Raw genomic sequence first — 20,998 nt, forward strand, 5'->3', positions numbered from 1 at the left:
TCATTTACTCAAAAAATTAATTAAACTAAATTTAAGGATCAATTCAAACAAAATTCCAATTATACATGCTTGTTTAATTTGAAAACATTACAAACATAATAAGGAAAATAATCATGGAAAGTAGTCTTTATTTATTCTTACGATCTCCTATATGTCTCCCTCTTACACACAATATATTCTTTATTTATTGAAGGTAAAATATTCATTTGTACTGCAAAATTAGTTTCCTTATAAATAATGTAATTCTGAAAAGTTTCCAACTGAACTATAGTATACGCATAATATTTCCAGATAATATAAATCATAATTAAAACTTATTGTTAAAAAATTCAATACGAGGAATAAAATAAAAATCATAGTACTACATAGAGAACTAATATAATAAAACATGAACTCAAAACTAATCATTTATTAAACTACTGAAAAAAAGTTGTCTTGGTTTTTATATTTTGTTCAAACATGTAATCATGTAATTTTTGAAAGTTTTATAACTCAATAAAGTTATTTCAAATCTTATAAATTTATAAAATTACATTTTACACTCTTGCTTCATAAACTCCTAAAAATTGAAATTACAAAATCTAAATTCTTTTAGAGAAAAATCAAATAAGTGTATCACTCATATAGTTCTTTAAAATTTGCAACACTTTTTATTATCAAAAATACTATTCTAAAGTAACAATCCATTACGTTTCTAACCAATATTTTTCCCATTCTTAAAAATTTAGCACGCCTTTATAAATTTTAACACAACATTGATTACTTTTACCTTGGTATATGTACATATGATTTTTTAATTGATTAAACAATATCCTCTTTTCTTATTTAGTTATTGACTGATATGTTTCCACTTATGTTTGTTGAGAAATAGATGTAACTCAATCTTGTACAAGATTAACAATCTTCGGAGATGGACTTTTTGAGGCCTTTTGGCAGAGTTGTCGAAGGATTGGTTGATTTTGTATGGAAACATGGTGTTCGACAGGTGACTTACATTGTCAATTACAATAAAAATGTCTTTGAATTAAAAGATAGTGTTAAGGATCTTGCATTAGAAAAAGAAAGGATAAATCATCAACGTGAGGAGGCTGAGAAAAATCTAAACAACATTGAAGGAAAGGTTATTGAATGGGATCGAAAAGTGTGTGAAATCGAGACCACAGTAGAGGTGTTTACGAACGATGATGGCCACACAAAGGCCCGATCACCCAATTGTTTTGTTTTTCCGTACTTATGGAACAGACACAGGTTAGGAAGACAAGCACATAAGATGAAAGATGATGTTAAAAGGCTAATTGGTGAGTCCCCTGAGCTTGATGAAGTTTTCTATAGGCAAAATGTAACATCTAATGATGCCACATTGTCTAATTGTGGTTTTGTAGAATTTAGTTCTATAAAATCCATAATAGAAAAAGTAATGATCCAACTTCAAGATTCTGCGGTGAGAATGATTGGATTGTATGGGAGAGGGGGTGTGGGTAAGAGCACTTTAGTCAAAGAAATTGCAAGGAAGGCTAAAGAGAAAAAGTTATTTGATGTGGTTGTTAAAGTAGAGATAACAGCTGACCCCAATCCACATAAAATTCAGGAAGAAATTGCTTATGTGTTGGGCTTAAGATTGGAAGGGGAAGGTGAAAATGTGAGAGCTGACTGTCTACGAAGGAGGTTAAAGAAAGACAGAGGCAACATCCTTTTAATCTTTGATGACCTGTGGCACAAATTAGACCTAAATAAGTTAGGGATTCCAATTGAAGATTATCATGATGATGAAGATTTTAATCGCCAAAAGGCAGATAATAAAGATGGTAACAATGATCCAAGTAGCAAAGTGTTGAAAAAAGAAAATATCCTCGGTGGTCACAAGGGGTGCAAGATTTTACTAACTTCACGGGATAAAAATGTGTTGTGCGTTGAAATGGATGTAAAGTCAACTTTTTGTGTAAGGGAATTAGATGATAAGGATTCTTTAATTTTGTTTCAAAAGTTGGCGGGAATACATAATGAAATGTCTAGTTCTAAACAAGAAATTGTGAAGAAGTATTGTGAAGGATTACCCATGGCAATAGTTGTAGTTGCAAGAGCATTAAGAAACAAGAGTGAGTCAGTGTGGGAAGCAACAATGAAAAGACATAAAAAGCATGAATTGGTGGGTGAGGGGAGATCGATGGATATTTCAGTGAAGATGAGTTATGAGCATCTTGAAAATGAAGAAATCAAGTCTATTTTCTTACTTTGTGCTCAAATGGGCCGTCGGGCATTAATCATGGACTTAGTGAAGTATTGTTTTGGTTTGGGTATACTTGAAGGGGTCTCCTCGCTTTGGGAAGCTCGAGAAAAAATTAAGACATCAATCGAAAAGCTAAAAGACTCTGGCTTATTGTTGGACGAAAGTTCTAATAATCATTTCTACATGCATGACATGGTTCGAGACACTGCTTTGTCTATAGCACATAAGGATCACAATGCTTTTAATTTGAGAAATGGAAAACTAGATGATTGGCCGGAACTTGAAAAGTGCACTTCCATTTTTATGTGCAATAGTGATATCATTGATGGGCTTGAAGTCATAAATTGTCCTCAACTTAAACTTTTCCAAATCGACACTAATGATCCATATTTGAAAATACCCAAGAGTTTTTTTAGAAGAATGACAAATCTCAGAGTTCTAATAATGACTGGTTTTCGTGTATCAAATTTACCATCTTCAATTCAATACCTATCAAAACTCAGAATGCTTTGTTTGCAACAATGTACTTTAGATTGCAACCTATCTATAATAGGAAAGCTGAAAAAATTGAGAATTCTCAGCTTCTCTGGATCTATACTTAAAAATTTGCCGATTGAGTTGCAATGCTTGGATAAGTTACGAATGCTAGACATCAGTGATTGTTCTGAATTGAAGATTATTCCACCTAATGTTATATCAAGTTTAACATGTTTGGAAGAGCTATATATAAGAGAAAGCTTGATCAAAATGTTGGTGGAAAGAGAGACAAACAAAGGTCATTATTTGTTTCTTTCCGAGCTAAAGAATTTACATCAGTTGAAAGTGGTGGAGTTAAGCATCCCATGTGTTTCAAATTTCCCCAATCACTTGTTCTTTGACAAGTTAAGAGATTATAATATTGTGATTGGTGACTTTGGTTCCTTTTCTCTTGGAAAATCCAGGATGTTCGATAAGCATGAAACATTCAGAGTTTTGGCAGTGCAACTAAAGGATAACACTAACATTCATTCCCAGGAAAACATAAAATTGTTGTTTAAAACAGTACAAACTTTACTGTTGGGAAATATAAATGGTGTTCGAGAAGTTGTCAATGATTTAGATATAGATGGATTTCAAGATCTGAAACACTTATCCATCATAAATAACAATGATATCAAATATGTCAATTCAACAAAATTGTGTAATTATGTGAATGTTTTTCCCAATTTGGAATCTCTTTGTCTCTACAATATGGGGAAGTTAGACATGATATGTTATGGTCCAGTTATAGCTGTGTCATTTGCCAAATTACGAACCATTAAGGTTGAGATGTGTCACCGATTGAAGAATCTCTACTCCCTTGACATGGTTAAGTTTCCTATTGCGGCACAGACATGTGATATTTCTGAATGTAGTTCTTACATGGATATATTTCTTTCTAGTCTAGAGATAATTGAAGTTTCTGAATGTAAATCTTTAAAGGAGATCTTTCAAATTCCAAAGAATTATGGAAAGGTTGAGTTTCCTAAGTTGCACACTTTGACACTCCGATTATTACCATTGTTTTCATGTTTTTATACCAAAGTGGATAAATTTTGTTGGCCGCATCTAGCAAAGGCTCAAACTACAATAAGGGGTCACAAAGAACTTACTAGTGCAGAAGATAAACAAAGTGATGAGGAACCTCTTTTTGGTGAACTGGTATGATATTCAATTATTTTCTGATAATTTTAAATAATAATTGTTCTAAACATATTAATCATGTATGTATGTGTTTGCAGGTTGAAATTCCAAACTTAGAGACCTTGAATTTATCCTCACTCAAGATCCATAAGATATGGAACTACCAAAACTCGTCAAGTTTCACTTTTCAAAACTTGATAAAATTAGTTGTGAAAGATTGTGATAAATTAACACATTTATGTTTATTGTCTATTGCTAGAAGTTTGAACAAGTTGAAAAGCCTTGTCATAAGCGAGTGTCCAGTTATGGAGAAGATTTTTGAGACTGAAAGAAATAATGTAGACAAGGTATGTCTTGGCATAAATAAGTGAATGTTTGTAATTTACCAAATATAAGTTTATGACTTTGCTAGCATTAAGGTTGTGAAAGTATTAGTTGAAAGAGTACATTTTGTAGTTGTGTTGTGTTATGTGTTGTCCTAGATGTCATATTATATCAAATGGTAGTATTAATGGGTAAATATAGACAATAGATTATTATAGAAGATGTTCCACAATTTATGTGGAATATTCTAGATTTTTTTACCTATGTAGAATATTCTTGATTTTATATCCTATCTTAGGTTTTTCTACAATATTCTAAAATTTGCATTACATTTCAATAATCCAATCTTAGGCTTTTTTGTATTGGTCCCACGTCTAGCCAATATATAGACGTCTAAATACCTTTACATGCCGGCCCCCCTCCTTAAACCGACATGTAAAGGGTTTTAAAAAATATTTTTCCCGCACATTTAATCATCGGGGTTGGGAGTGGCTGACGTCTATACCCTATATAGACGTTAGGGCTGACTAACATTCGTCTAAAGCCAATGCAACAGTCACTTTTTGCAGGCTATATGGCAGCGGGGGAAGGGGGGCTGACATCTATAAAATCTTTAGACATCGGTGTGGCAGGATCAGACGTCTAAATGAAGTCAAAAAGTGGCTTTTGGGATTCTGGGCTGACTTCTTTGGCATCTAACCCCCCATGTTCGACGTCTAAATAGGCTATAGATGTCAGCCCCTCTACACACCGACATCTATAGCTAATAATTTTTTTTTCTTTTTCGTATACTTTTTATCGTCTAATCCCCATAGCCAACGTGTAAGAGTATTTAGACACCAGTGCCCCCCCAAAGTCGACGTCTAAATGATTGTTTTATTTACAAAAATGTCACCGGTTATTTTTTACGTTGGATTTTCAGTGGTCGAACGTCTAAAGGTTGACGTTAAAGGCCTTTTTTGCACTAGTGCACATAGCGCAATAGTTCAAACTTTGGTCTTGGTAACACCTTTTCTAAAATATCCGCAATTTGATCTTCTTCCTCTATTTCCTTGACCCAGTCTTCTTGTTTTGCGGTTTCTTCAAAGCTGGCAAACTCTAGCATGGCTAAGTTGTAAGATTCATGTCTTGGAGTAAATTTAGGTGATGATTCTTTTTGTTCTTGAATTGATGTTGAAGTTGTAGGTGATTTTGAAGTATGTATAGTGTTATTCTTCCTAATTCCAAGTAGCACTTTAATCTATACTTCATTATTTGTACTAATAGTTAACTTCTTTTTTTGAAGATCGTAGACATTATAGCCTTTTGATTAATGCATCCCAAGAATATTCCTTTTATAGTCTTGACTTCAAGCTTGTGCTTCCTTTGATCAAGAACATGTATGTACTAGATATATCCAAATACTCGTAGGTCTTTAGCTTATCTCTTTCTTTAACTACAAGCTTCAATAGGAGTCTTGTCTTTGACTGCTTTAGTTGGACATTTGTTTAGAATGTAAACTATAATGTAGACTATTTCTGCCCAAAATGTGTTAGGTATATTTCGTTTTTATCACTGATCTTGCCATCTCCATGATAGTGTGGCTTTGTCTCTTTGAGACAACTGTGGAGAATATGTGTTAAGAAAAGAACTTTAAGCCTAACACATCCCTACAAAATCAGCTTGTAAGTCACTGGCATCGGTGGGTGTAATGGAAGAGGCGATATAAAGTTTTTTCGAAAAGAACCTTAGGCTTTACATACCATGTTAAGAAAAGGACTTTAACCCTAAATGAACCCACAAAATTGCCTTGTAAGGTGAGGTTTACACCTACTTGTATATTATAAATTGATCTTTTCTCTAGTCAACGTAGGACTTCCAACAATATGCTACTGAGTTATCATTCTATGCCTTCATCTTTGCAAAAATTTTTAAACTTGCGAGGTGTGTACTACTTTCCATTAACACTTTTAAGTATTTTTAAATGTTTTCTGCTATGCTTCTTGACAAGGGCGTTGAATATCTTGAATACTCCAAAGACTTCTGACTTTTCCTTTAACAAATAGGTCCATATTATTCTAGAGAAGTCATTAACGAAGAGGATGAAATATCGATTATTTTGATGTCATTACAAGAAATACAAGTATTATTGATGACCAAAATTCATCGAAAACGTAAAAAATACGTCAGTAATGACTTTTATTTGACAGGTTTCCGACTGGCCTAAATCGTTGGTAATAGTGCAGTTGGTAATATTTATAGATGAAATTTTGTATTTATCGGCAAATACTAAAAGAAAATTCCATTGGTAATTCCAAGAAAATTTTGTCGGTAATTACAGACAAAAAAATTCATCTATAAATTTCGTCAGTAATATCGCGATCTGGTTCATCTTCTTTTTCTTCTTTCTTTTAACTTTCTCAATCCCAAAAAATCAACATATTTGAAATGAAAGAGGTAGCTCATCTTCAATCCAACTAAATCTAGCTATTACAAACTCTAATAAAATTTTGAGGAAAAAATTATTGGGGTTTAGGCCAATCCAATCATTGGCGGCGACAATGGAGGCATCATCTTTCCAGGAAACATGTACAACAATGGAGCACTTGCAGTAGTGGTTCCCTTGACTTCTGTGCTGGAAGCGAGATGACTCTTTATCATAGTGGTTGCCTCTTCCGGAGTCGTGGAGGGTTTGACTCGCAATGTATGACTTACAATGGCGGTTTTCGTTCAAGGTGAGTAACGATGAGTCTCATTTAGTAGTTTATGTTGGTGGCTCATAGAAGAGGGAGTAGGGGAGTGAAGGGTTTGCAATATGGTGTACAAGAGAAAGAGAGAGAAATAATAGGCGAAAAATTTGTCACTCTTTTTATAACGAATATTATTGATGAAAAAATCTTTCAGTAAATGAAATATGTATTATTGATGAAAAAATATGTCGGTAAATGAAATATATATTACTAGTGAAAAAGTCTGTCAATAAATGTAATGTGTATTACCAATGAAAAAAATCTGTCAGTAAATGCAATATGTATTAAAAGGACAAAATTCATTGGTAATTAAAATTCTAAAAGTCTATCGATAAAATCTATCAGTAATTTAAATTTATCGATGGATCTGTCAATAAAACTTCGTCAGTAATTCCAAGAATTTTGGTAGTGTGTTAAGGCGTTATCTCCTATGTCAAAGCCATGAGTAATTAACTTTTGTCTTCATGGTAATATTAATTCCAAGTTTGAAGCTTATAGAAAAACTTCTAATGCTCTTCACCATTTTTACTTAGCCAATTATTAACCTTCTAGTATATAAATTTTGCATGTATCTTTCTCAAAGTGAAGAAAATATCCATTTTCCACGATTTGACCAATATTTAAAAGATTCTCTATAAGATTGAGAACTAGTAGATGTCCTTGATAAATTTCGTACCTTTCTTTATCGTCATCAAGATAGCTCATTTGTCTCGAGAATCCACTATGGTGTTGTTTCCCGATCAAACTTTGGCATTGACAAATTTATCAATGTCTTTGACAATGCTTTGATCTTTGGTCATGTGATTGATGCATCCAGTATCCAAGTACCAATTTTTTTCTCCGCTAGGAGATTCTTGATTGTCATGGAATAAGTGTTGATCGTTATTATGCTCTTCAACAAAGTTTGCTTGATGCTTATTTTTATTACGATAATACTTTTTCACGTGACCAAATATCTTATAGTACGAAATTGAGGTTTTCCATGATGTCAACAATATTTTTTCTGAGTAACTTATCTTTTTACAGATGTCACATGAAAGATATTTTCCTTAACGGGTCATAAAAGCTTATAGAATTTTTTTTATTTCTAGAAATTTCTTTCTCCTATACTTTTATTTCCTTCATACTTTTAATTATGAGATCATAATTTCAGTTTTGATAGAAAGAAATTTTTGACCGAGTTCTCTTCGCTCCTTTTCCACATTTGTTCATAAGCTTCAAGAGAGTCCATTAGTTGTGTTACTGACATTATGGCTAAATCCTTTTTTTTTTGTTTAATCACAGTTGCGATTAGATCATATTTTTAGGAAATAGAAATTAAAATTTTCTACTCTATTTTTTTGTTAAGAATATTTTCTCCATAGGCTTTCATATGAATAATTATTTCTTTTATCCTATAATAGTAGTCTTTAATGATCTCAAATTCTTTCATTCTTATTAATTCAAACTATCATCTTAGAGAATGAATTTTAACATTGTGTACCTCATCACTTCCATGAAACTCCTCTTGTATTGTATTCTAAGCTTCCTTTGCACTTGTGGATCCTATTATTCTTAGAAAGATTGTGTCATCAACTACTTGTTGAAGAGCAAATAAAATCTTTGAATCCTTTTGCTTGTTTTCCCTAAACTCCTTTTTCTATGTTGTAGTAAGAGTAGAGGTTTCTTTTGGAATAGTGAATCCATCTTCTATAATGTCCCATAAATCTTGGGAGCAAAAGAATGTCTTCATTTTGACACTCCAAAAATCATAATTCTCTCTCGTAGAAAAATGTACTAGAATTGATGATGTATGATTAGTAGTGGTCATTGGTTGAGAAAATATTTTGGAAGTAGTACAAAATAGAGTTATAGTTTTTTTTTTTGAAGTAATTGAAATTTTTTATCTATGCCCAATAGATGACTGAACATAGCTCTCATACCATTATTAATATTTTGAGGTTGTGAAAAGAATACTTGATAGGATAAGGAAAATGTGTGGATAACATAATATGAAAGTAGTAGTTGAAAGAAGTATATTTTGTAGTTGTGTTGTATTTTGGTTGTCATAGATGTTGTCTTACCTCAAAAGATAGTGTACATGAATATTTATAGATTTATACATTATTCTAGAAAATGCTAGCTACAACTTACGTAAAATGTTCTAGATTTTTATCTACGTAGAATGTTCTTGATTTTTATCCTCCTATTACATTTCAATAATTTTATCTGAAGCTTTTTTATATTGTTCTAGAATTTGTATTATACTTTAATAGGTTCTCAATCACACTTTACCTTGTGCATTTTCGCTTAGCTACTATATGTTATAAATAGTTTGTTTTCAAATGCAGGTCTGCATCTTCCCTAAGTTAGAGGAAATCCACCTTACCAAAATGAATAGCCTAATAGATATATGGCCAACTAAAATGAGTGCTGATTCCTTTTCTAGTCTTATTTCCGTGAAAATTGAAGAGTGCAATAAATTAGACAAGATTTTTCCAAGTCACATGGAAGGGTGGTTTGATAGTTTGGACAACTTGAAAGTTAACCGGTGCAAGTCGGTTGAAGTGATTTTTGAAATCAATGATTCTCAAGAAATAGATGAATTTGGAGGGATAGACACAAAGTTGCAGATAATTCTTCTCGAAGGCCTCCCAAAATTGAAACAATTGTGGAGTACAGATCCAAATGGAATTCTTAATTTTAAAAAATTGCGGACCATAGATGTGGGTTTTTGTCATGAACTTAAGAATTTGTTTCCAGTTTCTATTGCCAAAGATGTTCCAAAGCTTGAACACATGTCAATATTGGAATGTGATAAAATGGAGGAAATTGTTGTAAGTCAAGATGCATCAGAAGCTAACAAAGATCTATTGGCGTTTCCTGAACTAACCTTTGTGAGATTACATCGTCTATCAAACATGAAGTATTTCTACAAGAAGAAATATCCTATAAAGTGTCCAAAACTGAAGGAGTTGAGTGTGGGACAATGTGTGCAGCTTAAAACATTTCCCAAAGATACCATCAAAACGACAAACAAAGAGGGAAATTTTGTTTTCTCAATCGAAGAGGTAAGCAATACTCTATCTTTGTCAGAGGTCGAGAAAAAACATTTAGTAAAATTTTCATTATATGTTTGGTGAAAAATAAAAAGATAAAAAAGAAAACTAAATATACGCGACAACTTAAATGAAGAAAAAACTATTTTGTTAGAGAAAAATAAAATATAAATTAAATAAAAAAAAAATAAAAATTCAGTTAATCTTTTATATTATTTACTTTTATTTGTTTTATTATTTAGGTATTCCCGAACTTGGAGCATATGGAAATTGACTTCAACGAAGCACAAGAATTGTTACCAAAGTACCAAATGCACCGCCTAAAAGAACTTACTTTGATTTCAGTCAAAAGTGTCGATCTTCTCAACAAGTTTCCATACAGAATACCAAATCTAGAAAAGCTAAAATTCGAATCCTCTTATTTTGAAGAGTTAGTGCCGAGAGCAAACATTGGACGACAAAAAAAATTGGGGATTGTATTGCAGCTGAAGGAATTAGTTTTCTTCAATTCAAATATAAAGGATTTAGGATTTGAAAGAGACCAAGTTCTACAGAGACTAGAGGTTTTAAGATTAGAATGGTGCTATGAATTAAGAAATTTGGCTCCTCCCTCTGTATCATTGATTTACTTGACACATTTGGAGTTGAAGGATTGTTTTCGATTAAAGAACTTAATGGCATCCTCGACTGCCAAAAGTATGGTTCAACTCAAGACAATGAAGGTAATCGATTGTGATAAAATAGAGCAAATAATAAGCATGGAGGAAAGTGAAGAAGGTAAAGTGATGAAAATTGTCTTTAGCAAATTGATTTCTATAGAACTTGTGAGGCTAAACAACCTTACAAGTTTTTGCAGTCACAAGGAGTGTGAATTTGAATTCTCATCACTGGAAATATTGATTGTAAGAGAATGTGAGAAGATGGAGAAATTCAGTGAGAAAAGATCAATAGCACCGAAGTTAAAGAATATATTTGGTGTGGAAGGAGATGAAAAAACAAAGTGGCAGTGGGAAGGTGACTTGAATGCCACAATACACAAAATTTTCAATGATAAGGTACTCTCTCTTTCGCTTATCTAATTTCGTTTATCCTAATCTTATCAACTTTTCTTCTGTCCAAAGAGAAAATCACCTGATGGGAAATTATGAATCCTTGTCTTTGGCATAAAAGCTTTAAACGTTAATTAGTATGTTGTTGGGAATTTGAAAGAATGAATTCGATCTGGTTATTTAAAGCATTCTATTTATCTTAATTTTCTGTAAAAGCATTTAATGTTAGCATTTCCATTTAAACAAAAATACACCCTGAACAACGTGTTGATATTTTCTTTAAATTTAATTTTTATACTAAGTGATTTTCTCTCACGACACGATTACCAAATTGTCACTGTATGTAATGTAATAATTTAATATATTTTCTATATATTTAAATTTATATTTTTAAAACGAAAATTTACATAACCCTGACGGTAAATTTTTAATTTAAAATAATTTAAATTTTTTAAAACTAATTGTAATATAACACTTTTAATAATTTTACTTATATTTTCATTGTTATCACTATGAATACTTTTAAATAAATAAAATTATTTTAAATGTATAACTTATAAATTATTGTATTATATAATACTTGTCTAAAATTATAAAAATAGTATTATTATATATTTTATTCTATATTGCTAGTTATGTTAAATTAAGTAGTATATTAAATTTGATTAATATATACATAATACTTTGATCATTTTAATTTGTATGGTTATTTGTACAAACATCATTGGTAAGAAAGTATATCTTACACTGGGGATCTGTTTAATAATTTTAAAGGTAGAGAACTTATTTAATAATTTGTTTGATTTACAGGTCAGTTTCGCATATACTGAATTTCTGTGGCTTAAAAAAGATACTCTAGTGCAACTACGGCATGGAAAACATTGGGAGGAACAAAACAGCTTTAGCTATTTGAAATATTTGGATGCATGGGGATGTCATACTGTAGTGCATATAATTCCATCTCACTTGCTTTCTTGCTTTCACAATTTGGAAGAGTTATATGTACGGAATTGCAGTAATGCAGAGGTGATATTTAATATGAATGAGGAGAACAGGGTGATGACAAAACCTTCCCGTCTGAAAACATTGTATTTAGATTATCTACCACAACTAAAGCATGTATGGGACAAGGATCCGAAGGGAATTACTGGCCTTCATGTGCTAGAGGAAGTGCATGTTTCAAGATGTGGGCGTCTTAAAAGTTTGTTTCCAGCGTCGGTGGCCAAAGATCTTACCGGACTTGAGGTGTTTAAAGTAAAAAGGTGTGAGAAATTGGAAGAGATATTTAGGAAGGATGAAAGGATTGGAGATGAAGAAGGATCAACACAAGAGTCTGTGTTTCATCGTCTCACCACATTGACGCTGCAAGAATTGCCACGCCTCAATTACTCTATCCACTGCTCCAATCAACAGGCAATTCTCACACTTTTTACTTTATCTATTCTTACTCTTATTATTTCAATTTTATAAAATTTAAATTTCTTCCTAAGAACAGTTTTGATTAATAAACAAAAAAGATATAAGAGTTATTTAAATAACAGAGTTAATACAAAGATAAATAAAGATATATAAAAGAGGGTTAAAGGGTGAATTTTAAAACTACCTTAATCTTACAAACATGAAAATTGTTTTTATCTTTTGTTTAATAAGACTTGTAATAAAATACAATTATCTATCTTTATCACGAGTTTAACAATTATCAATTATATTTACGACAAAAAAAAACTAATTCCATTGTATTTATGTGAATTGAGTTTAACAATTGTGTCAACATTCAAGTTAAAGGTTGATTTGAAATAAATTTAAAATTCAGTAGAAACTGGAAGTGGACTGCATCCTTTACTTCATCCATATTTTATTTAGTATACATCATCTTTTTCCCACTAATATGAAATTACTTATTTGATTCGTCGAATATAAGTTGTCTAAGAATGATCATTAAATGTTGATTTCTCAAATATACAATAAATATTTCAACATTATGATTGAATGTTAGATTCACTTGTTGCATTGAAATCTATAAGATATATTTAAACATTAAGCATATAATTAAATCAACAACACCAAATGAAAATAAACAACTTTATGCGTATTGTGTATAAACATCATCACAACGTAAAAGAAGAAAATTTATTAAAAAATAACGCATAATACAAAATGAGTTTCTGGCTTGCTAGGGAGCATACTTATAAAATGAAGTGAGAGAGAAAAAAACTAACCTAACCAAATCAAACTAATCTAAGCAAAATAACATTACTAAACCACACTCTGATGGCCCTCGTCAAGTAGGAGGATAACAAGACTTGGCAGTGGAAGAGTGGAACAATCTCACGTTTTATTGAAAATAGATATCAAACTTATATAAATCCCTAGAAAACTATTTACAGAAACACCAATCCTATATATAGAACAATGGCCTAAAATTATTCCTATAATCATGCAAACTTGATTCTCTTTATTGGCTTTGATTTGTTGGACAAATCCCGCATGACTGGATGCACATCTTCATAATTATTACTGATATCAGTACATAATATATTTTATAATTATGTTTGATATCAGTATTTAATTACACGGATCACCTCATTACCCCCCTGTGGGTGTATGAAGATCATGAATACCCAACTTGTCAAGGAAGAAACGAAATTAAGCACGTCCAAGAGCTTTGGTGAGAATGTCAGCTAACTGTACTCGAGTAGAAACGTAGGAGGGTTGAATGATACCTGCAAGAATGTCATTGCGAACAAAGTGACAATCAACTTCTATATGTTTAGTACGTTCATGAAACACCGGGTTCTTGGCTATCACAAAGGAGGTGCATAGGTTGCGAATGACATATCCTAAGACAATGTAAGATGCACTAGTAAAAAAACTAGATTTAAAATCGCACAAAAAGCCTCGTTTTCAGTGGAACCGAAGTCTATTAAAACGCGGTGGCAGAATTGTAAATAAGGTGAACTTTTCTGACTCGGTTCACACTGAACCGATGCCTAAAACCTAGAAAATTCTGCACATTTGACTTTAAGGCTGACAGTCAGCTCTATTGCCTCGGTCAACTTGGGATCCGAAGCAATACGTTTTTGAATTCCGCTATACTGCCTCGGTCATCAAGGAACCCGAAGCAATATGTGTTGTCCATCTGAACATCTGACCCATTCGGACATCTGTGCACATGATACGGCATCGGTTAACAACCACCGGGTGTATAAAGCTCGTCTACTACTTCGGTCAGCTGGAGACCTGATGCGATAGGTGCTGCCGTCACGTGATCTTCATGCCTCGGGTGACTGGTAAACCGAGGCTTATAACTTGTTTTTCTGGGCATCCTATAACTTGCTTTATCTTACCTCCAGACGCGTAAAAACATTTTTACGCTACTCTTGTTCCTCATCTTTTCCCCGCAAAACTGGTCTTTCTTCTCCAGTCACCGCCACCACGACCGCTGTATTGCTAGACCACGCCTCCACTGCCACCACTGGACCGCGCCGCCAACGCTGCACCGCTGCCACGGCGTTCATTCCGTTTCTTTGTTCTTTGTGGTAAGTTTTCTTAAAACTGCTTCTTTTTGAAGTTCCACTGCCGCCATGTTCTTTATGATTGTGTTGGGTGAGAAAGATGCCATTGTTGGTGGATTTGCAGACTGTTGTGTCTCCGGAGATGTCGATTGTGAGGTGATTTTGGTGAAGGCTGTTGTAGATCTTGAGCTTAATCAGCTTGAGAGGAAAGCGTGTAGTTTGGTTGAGGAGTGGCTTGCTTCAGAAGCTCGCGGATGTGTTGTTGTTAAATAACTTTTCAGAATAAGTTTGGGTGGACCTGTTACGTGCTATTAATACTTCAAAACAAATACTTGATTTTTTTTTATGAATATCTTCTCTTTCTATATATATTATTTATATTTTTTATAACTTAAATATAATAAAAGATAAAGTAAGAATAAACAGTAGTTACATTAAATGATCGAGGAATCCCCATTACATTAAAAAATGAGATTTTTATAATTTAAAATAAAAAAATGAATGAAACACATTCAAACTGCTTTATGTTTCCTGCTTTGAATAGTTTAACAAGTTTATCTCACCTACAACGTGAATTCTGAGGTCAACTTCAAATTTCAAAAACACAACCGAGGCGGAAAAAAAATGGTCTACTGCCTCGGTTCCTGCTACAACCGAGGCAGTAGGGTGGGATATACTGCTTCGGTTAAGGCTGAACCGAAGCCAAATCCTTTACTTTTGTGTCTCGGTTCTCAACCGAGGTCAAAAATATCAGACTTTTTGCCTCGCCTGCATATGCCTCGGTTCGAGAACCGCTGCCTATATGCAAAAATAACCGCTGTCGTTTCTGTTTATTGTACTAGTGATGCCTTTTAACCATTTGAATTCACACGTAGTAGTGGCCATGGATCGGTACTCAGCCTCTACGGAAGAGCGAGAGACTGTGTGTTGCTTCTTGGTTTTCCAAGAAACCGGGGAATGACCATGAAAAACAACCATCCAGTGAGAGAACGTCGAGTTAGAGGGCATGTAGCCCAATCAGAATCACACCATCTAGAGAGTACTAGATTGTTGTCTTTGGGTAGAAAAATCCCTTGGCCTGGATTGCCTTTTAGATATCGAACAACACGCAAAGCAACATTCCAATGATCATGTTTCGGTTGTTGTAGAAACTGGGAAAGCATATGAACACAATATGATAACTCTGGTCTCGTAAAACATAAGTCGATGAGACATCCAACTAGACGCCGATATCGATCAGGATGAGAGAGCACTGGTCCATCAGCAAGAGCTAAATGATGATTCTGTTCTAAAGGTGTCACAGTAGGTTTTGCCCCAAGCAGACCAGTTTCGTGGATAATATCTAAAGCATATTTTCGCTGACAAAGATAAATGCCGGTACTAGAGTGAGCAACCTCCACCCCAAGAAAGTATTTGAGAGGGCTCAAATCTTTCATGTGAAAACAAGCATGTAGATATGCCTTGAATCGACCAATTGCGGCATGATCATCCCCGACCACAATTAGATCATCCACATAGACTAAAACAACTAGATGGATCTCGTGTTTGTTCAACACAAAGAGGGAATAATCACATAGAGATTGGGTAAACCCGTAAGCCTTGAGTGCATGACAGAGTTTAGCAAACCAACAACGAGGCGTCTGTTTAAGTCCATAGAGAGACTTTCTGAGCTTACAAACCATTCCCGGTTGAGAAATAGTGAAACCGGGTGGTAGCTTCATGAATACTTCTTCTTGCAAATCACCATGTAAAAAAGCATTATGCACATCCATTTGTTTCAATTCCCAGTTTTTGGCAGCTGCCACAGCAAGGACAATGCGTACTGTTACCATTTTGGCCACCGGTGCAAAAGTTTCCATATAATCAATTCCTTCAACTTGATGGTTTCCAAGAATGACTAAACGCTCCTTGAACCTTTCTATCGTTCCATCAAATTTCCTTTTGATCTTGTAAACCCATTTGGATCCAAGAACCTTTTTCTCAGTAGGTAGCAGCATTAGCGTCCAAGTTTGGTTGTCCTCCAATGCATGAATCTCATTTTGCATTGGAAGTCACAGGTTCAGTTTCCTGTGCAAGAACTGCAAGAAACACACGATGCGAGTCACTTAACGAAGGATCCAAATTGTTGGACGAAGGCACCGAGGACACGTCATTGACTACTGGTGTTGTGTTGGTGCAATCTGCACCCTCCCTCACTTTGAGGGTCCCATCGTGATCAACATTGTGATCAGTTGTAGAGTGGGGCATCTCTTCTCCTTCACAGTCTGGAAGAGTAGGGATGTATGAGGAGTCACAACGGACTTCATTCTGTTGGTGAGCACAAGGTTGAGTGAGAGGAAATTCATGTTCAATAAAGTGGACTTCACAAGAGACAAAACTCTCTTTGGTTTCTAAATAAAAAACCTACCATCCCTTTTTTCCATAGGGGTATCCAAGGAATATACACCTTTTACCTTTGGGATCAAATTTATCACTATGTCTGCTTTTATTGTGTACATAACATAAACATCCGAATATGCGTAAATGTTGAAGATATGGAGGTACCCCATAAAGCATTTCAAAAGGAGTCTTTCCATTTAGTATTTCTGAAGGAGTTCTATTAATCAAATAACCAGCTGTCAATACACATTCACCCCAAAAATTAATTGGAAGATTACCTTGGAATCAAAGTGCTCTGGCAACATTTAGAATATGTCTATGTTTCCGTTCAACTCTCCCATTCTGTTGTGGTGTGTGGACACATGAAGTCTGAAATATTATTCCTTTTTCTGAGAAATAATTTCTCATGCAAAGAAATTCAGTACCATTATCAATTCGGAAAGATTTCACATTTTTATTAAATTGTCTATTGACTAAAGCAAAGAAGTTTACGAGGGATTTAGATACTTCCTTCTTATCAGCAAGCAAATAAATCCATATACCCCGGGAATAATCATCCACTATAGTCATAAAGTAATAAGCACCACAAGAAGAGGGATTTCTATAAGGACCCCATAAATCACAGTGTATTAAATCAAAAATGTCACCAGCTTTGTGGTCACTAGCAGGAAATTTTTCTCTTGACTGTTTAGCTCTAAAACACACATCACAATTTTTATTCACCAATCCTTCAACCTTAATTTTACTAACAGCCTGAATAGATTGTGTAATCTTGAAAGACGGATGTCCCAACCGCTTGTGCCACAAGTCTACTTGATTCATTCCGCCTACCTTGTGAACTTGTATTCTTTAACTCCATAGAGATAGTAAAGCCCATCTTTACGTTTACCCACGCCAATCAGCATCCTCGAAGTTCGGTCCTGTAAAACACACAATTTATTAGTGAACTGTATAATACAATTTGACTCATCTAACAATTGTGAGACAAATATAAGATTGCAGCTCAATTTCGGGACAAAAAGCACATTGGTGAGTTTTAGCCTCCCTCCTAGGTACATTGTGTCTTCCTTTGTAGCAGTTGTATGTGCTCCATTCGGCAATCCAACTGGACATGGTACAATATCACGCACTTCGTGCATTTCTTTCATACTTCTAGTCATGTGGTTAAATGCCCCGGTATCAATAATCCATTAAGTATATTGGAATGTACCTGTCATCGTTTCATTAGGGTCTACTTTGTTCAACATGTCCATCAGTTTTTGCCACTGATCAGAAGTCAATCCAATGAGACCAGCCTTGTCTGCGTCTATTACAAGTCCAGTTGCACCACCATTTGCACTTGTCTGTGCAACATTGGCTTTCACAATTATTTCTCTTCCTCGTTGCATCATCTTGCTCTTCCCACTAGCTTTCCCATCACTTTTTGGCCTGTCCCCCCACCACTCGGGGTATCTGATCAATTGGAAACAAGCATTGATATCATGTCCTATTTTGCCACAGTTTCTGCAAATCTAAGATTTTTCTTTGGTCTCCCTGCGATTTCTTCCTTCAGCATGTGCCATAAGTCCCACAATCTCACCTCTTTCCTCTTGTGCTCTAGTTATCATTCTGACACGTTCTTCTTGAATTATAATCGAGTATACACGATTCAAGGAGGGCAAAGGATCGCACGTGAGCAAACTTGAGCGCACCGTTCCATATATGGCATCATCCAGACCCATAAGGAATTGATGCCATTTTCCTTCTTCTCTCCGCTTTTCCAACTGAGTGGGTATATCACAAGTGCAGCCAGTACATGTGCACACTGGTATTTTCTCATAGTTAGCCAATTCATCCCACAAGATTTTCAACTTTCCATAGTACACAACTATAATCATGCCTCCTTGCTTGCAACATGCCAATTTTGACTTGAGTTGATGTATCCTCGGACCATTGGCAACCGAGAATCTTTCCTTGATATCATTCCACAAGTCCTTTGCATTCTCCGCGTATGAAATCGTAGATCGTAAACTTGGCTCTATGGTATTGAGAATCCACGAAATCAGCATAGATTGAACTATCCACCAGTCCTCTAGTTCTGTGTTCCCTTCTTTTGGCCGTACAACTGTGCCTTCTGTTGGGAGGAAACTTTAAAGGCTAGAAGGAAGTGTTTAAGATTCAGAGAGGTTGGAAGATTTTGAGAGAAGAGGAAAGGCTTGTATTGAGTGCTTCTAAACTTTTTTGGCTTGTTTTCAAATGATACAATCATCCCCTATTTATACTAATGGCACCTCCTTAACCAATGGTTAGGATCTTGCCACCACAACATTCATCTAAGGGTTATAATTTATTCTCTAGAACTTTCTAAAACATCCCTATAATTCTAAACTTATCTAGAGACATCTTATGGATAAGCATCTCTAGATATTTTTGTAGAACATTCTAGAATCCTTCTAGATAGGATTTTCTAGAATGCTATTTGAGTCTTTGCTAATATTGGGTTTTTATCTTTTAGGCCCAACATACAAAATCAATTTATATTCCAACACCCCCTCTTAAACTTGATTTTGTACTCCAAGCAAACTTCTCAACTTCATAAAGACTTACTTTCTTCAGCGGTTTGGTGAAGATATCTGTTACCTGATCATGTGTCTTCACATATTCTATTTGCACATCCTTGTTGCTGATGCATTCTCTAATGTAATGGTAACGGGTGTGGATGTGCTTACTTTGATCATGGAAGACTGGGTTTTTTGCTAATGTTATTTCCGACTTGTTGTCCACAAAAATCTCTGTTGGCTCCACTTGTGGCAAGTTTAACTCCTTCAATAGGTTGCGTAGCCAAACAACATGGCAAACACATGAAATTGTAGCTACATACTCTGCTTTACATGTAGACAAAGTGACAATAGGCTGCTTCTTGGACATCTAAGTAAAGGCTGTGTCTCCCATGTAGAACACAAATCCACTTGTGCTCTTTCGGTCATCCATATCTCCACTTCAATCGCTATCACTATATCCAACAAGCTTGTAATCGTTAGAAATGGAGTAGTATAGGCCATAGCTTGTCGTACCTTGGATATATCGAAGAATCCTCTTCGCAGACTTGAAGTGAGTAGTTGTTGGAGCTTCCATGTACCGACTCACGACTCCAACGGCATAAAGAATGTTTGATCTTGTACAAGTTAAATAACGCAAACTTCCAATAAGACTTTTATAGAGGGTTGGATCCACTTTTTCTCCCTCTTCATCCTTACTCAACTTGATGTCGCATTCCATAGGAGTACCAACTGGATTAGCATCATCCATCTTGAACTTCTTGAGGAGGTCTTTGGCATATCTTTTTTGAGTAATAAAAATTCCTTTGTTTCCTTGTTTTACTTCAATTCCAAGATGATATGACATAAGCCCCATGTCGGTCATTTCAAATTCTATTGTCATATCCTTCTTGAATTCCTCAAACATGCTTGGATTGTTCCCGGTAAAAATCAAGTCATCGCCATACAAGCATACAATCAAGATATCTTTACCTTGAGCTTTGATATAGAGTGCATGCTCATATGGACACTTGATGAAATTCGCTTCTTTGAAGTACTTGTCAATCCGAACATTCCAAGCTCTCGAGGCTTGTTTCAACCCATAAAGAGCCTTCTTTAATTTCAAGACTTAATCTTCTTTACCTTTGACTTCATATCCTTGTGGTTGCTCAATGTAGACTTCTTCTTCAAGAACTCCATTTAAGAAGGCGGATTTGACATCCATTTGATGTATCTTCCAATTATTTTGAGCTGCTAATGTATAATAAGTCTTATAGTTTCTAGTCGAGCAACTGGAGCAAATACCTCGTCATAGTCAATGCCAGCCCTTTGACTGTAGCCCTTCGCCACCAATCTTGCTTTGTATCTCTGAACTTCTCCTTTGGAGTCCTTCTTTGCTTTGTAAACCCACTTGACACCAATTGCTTTGTGCCCTTTTGGAAGCAAGACTAGCTCCCAAGTATCATTCTTCTTAATTGCCTTAATCTCTTCATCCATTGCATTTCTCCAACTCTTCTTTTCAATTGCTTCTTGGAAGTTCATGGGCTCACAGTTTGCAA

At 34.6% G+C, this 20,998-nt stretch overlaps 1 protein-coding gene across 5 annotated transcripts in view; it reads left to right on the top strand.

Annotated features, from left to right (window-relative positions):
* The window catches only part of LOC108346440 (uncharacterized), a 58,467-nt gene that overhangs the window by 21,317 nt on the left and 16,152 nt on the right, over positions 1 to 20,998 (top strand). For 4 of the 5 annotated variants that reach the window (XM_052868699.1, XM_052868697.1, XM_052868701.1 and 1 more), the window contains 5 exons: positions 872 to 3,907; positions 3,988 to 4,236; positions 9,273 to 9,992; positions 10,223 to 11,035; positions 11,840 to 12,442. In XM_052868699.1, coding sequence (XP_052724659.1) covers positions 911 to 3,907; positions 3,988 to 4,236; positions 9,273 to 9,992; positions 10,223 to 11,035; positions 11,840 to 12,442 — 5,382 coding nt within the window. In that variant the 5' untranslated portion in view covers positions 872 to 910. Of the gene's footprint in view, positions 1 to 865; positions 3,908 to 3,987; positions 4,237 to 9,272; positions 9,993 to 10,222; positions 11,036 to 11,839; positions 12,443 to 20,998 lie in introns of all 5 variants that reach the window. The other variant, XM_052868698.1, reaches the window with a different exon arrangement.

The sequence above is a fragment of the Vigna angularis genome, chromosome 9 (genome assembly GCF_016808095.1).
Source record: "Vigna angularis cultivar LongXiaoDou No.4 chromosome 9, ASM1680809v1, whole genome shotgun sequence".
Taxonomy (NCBI): domain Eukaryota; kingdom Viridiplantae; phylum Streptophyta; class Magnoliopsida; order Fabales; family Fabaceae; genus Vigna; species Vigna angularis.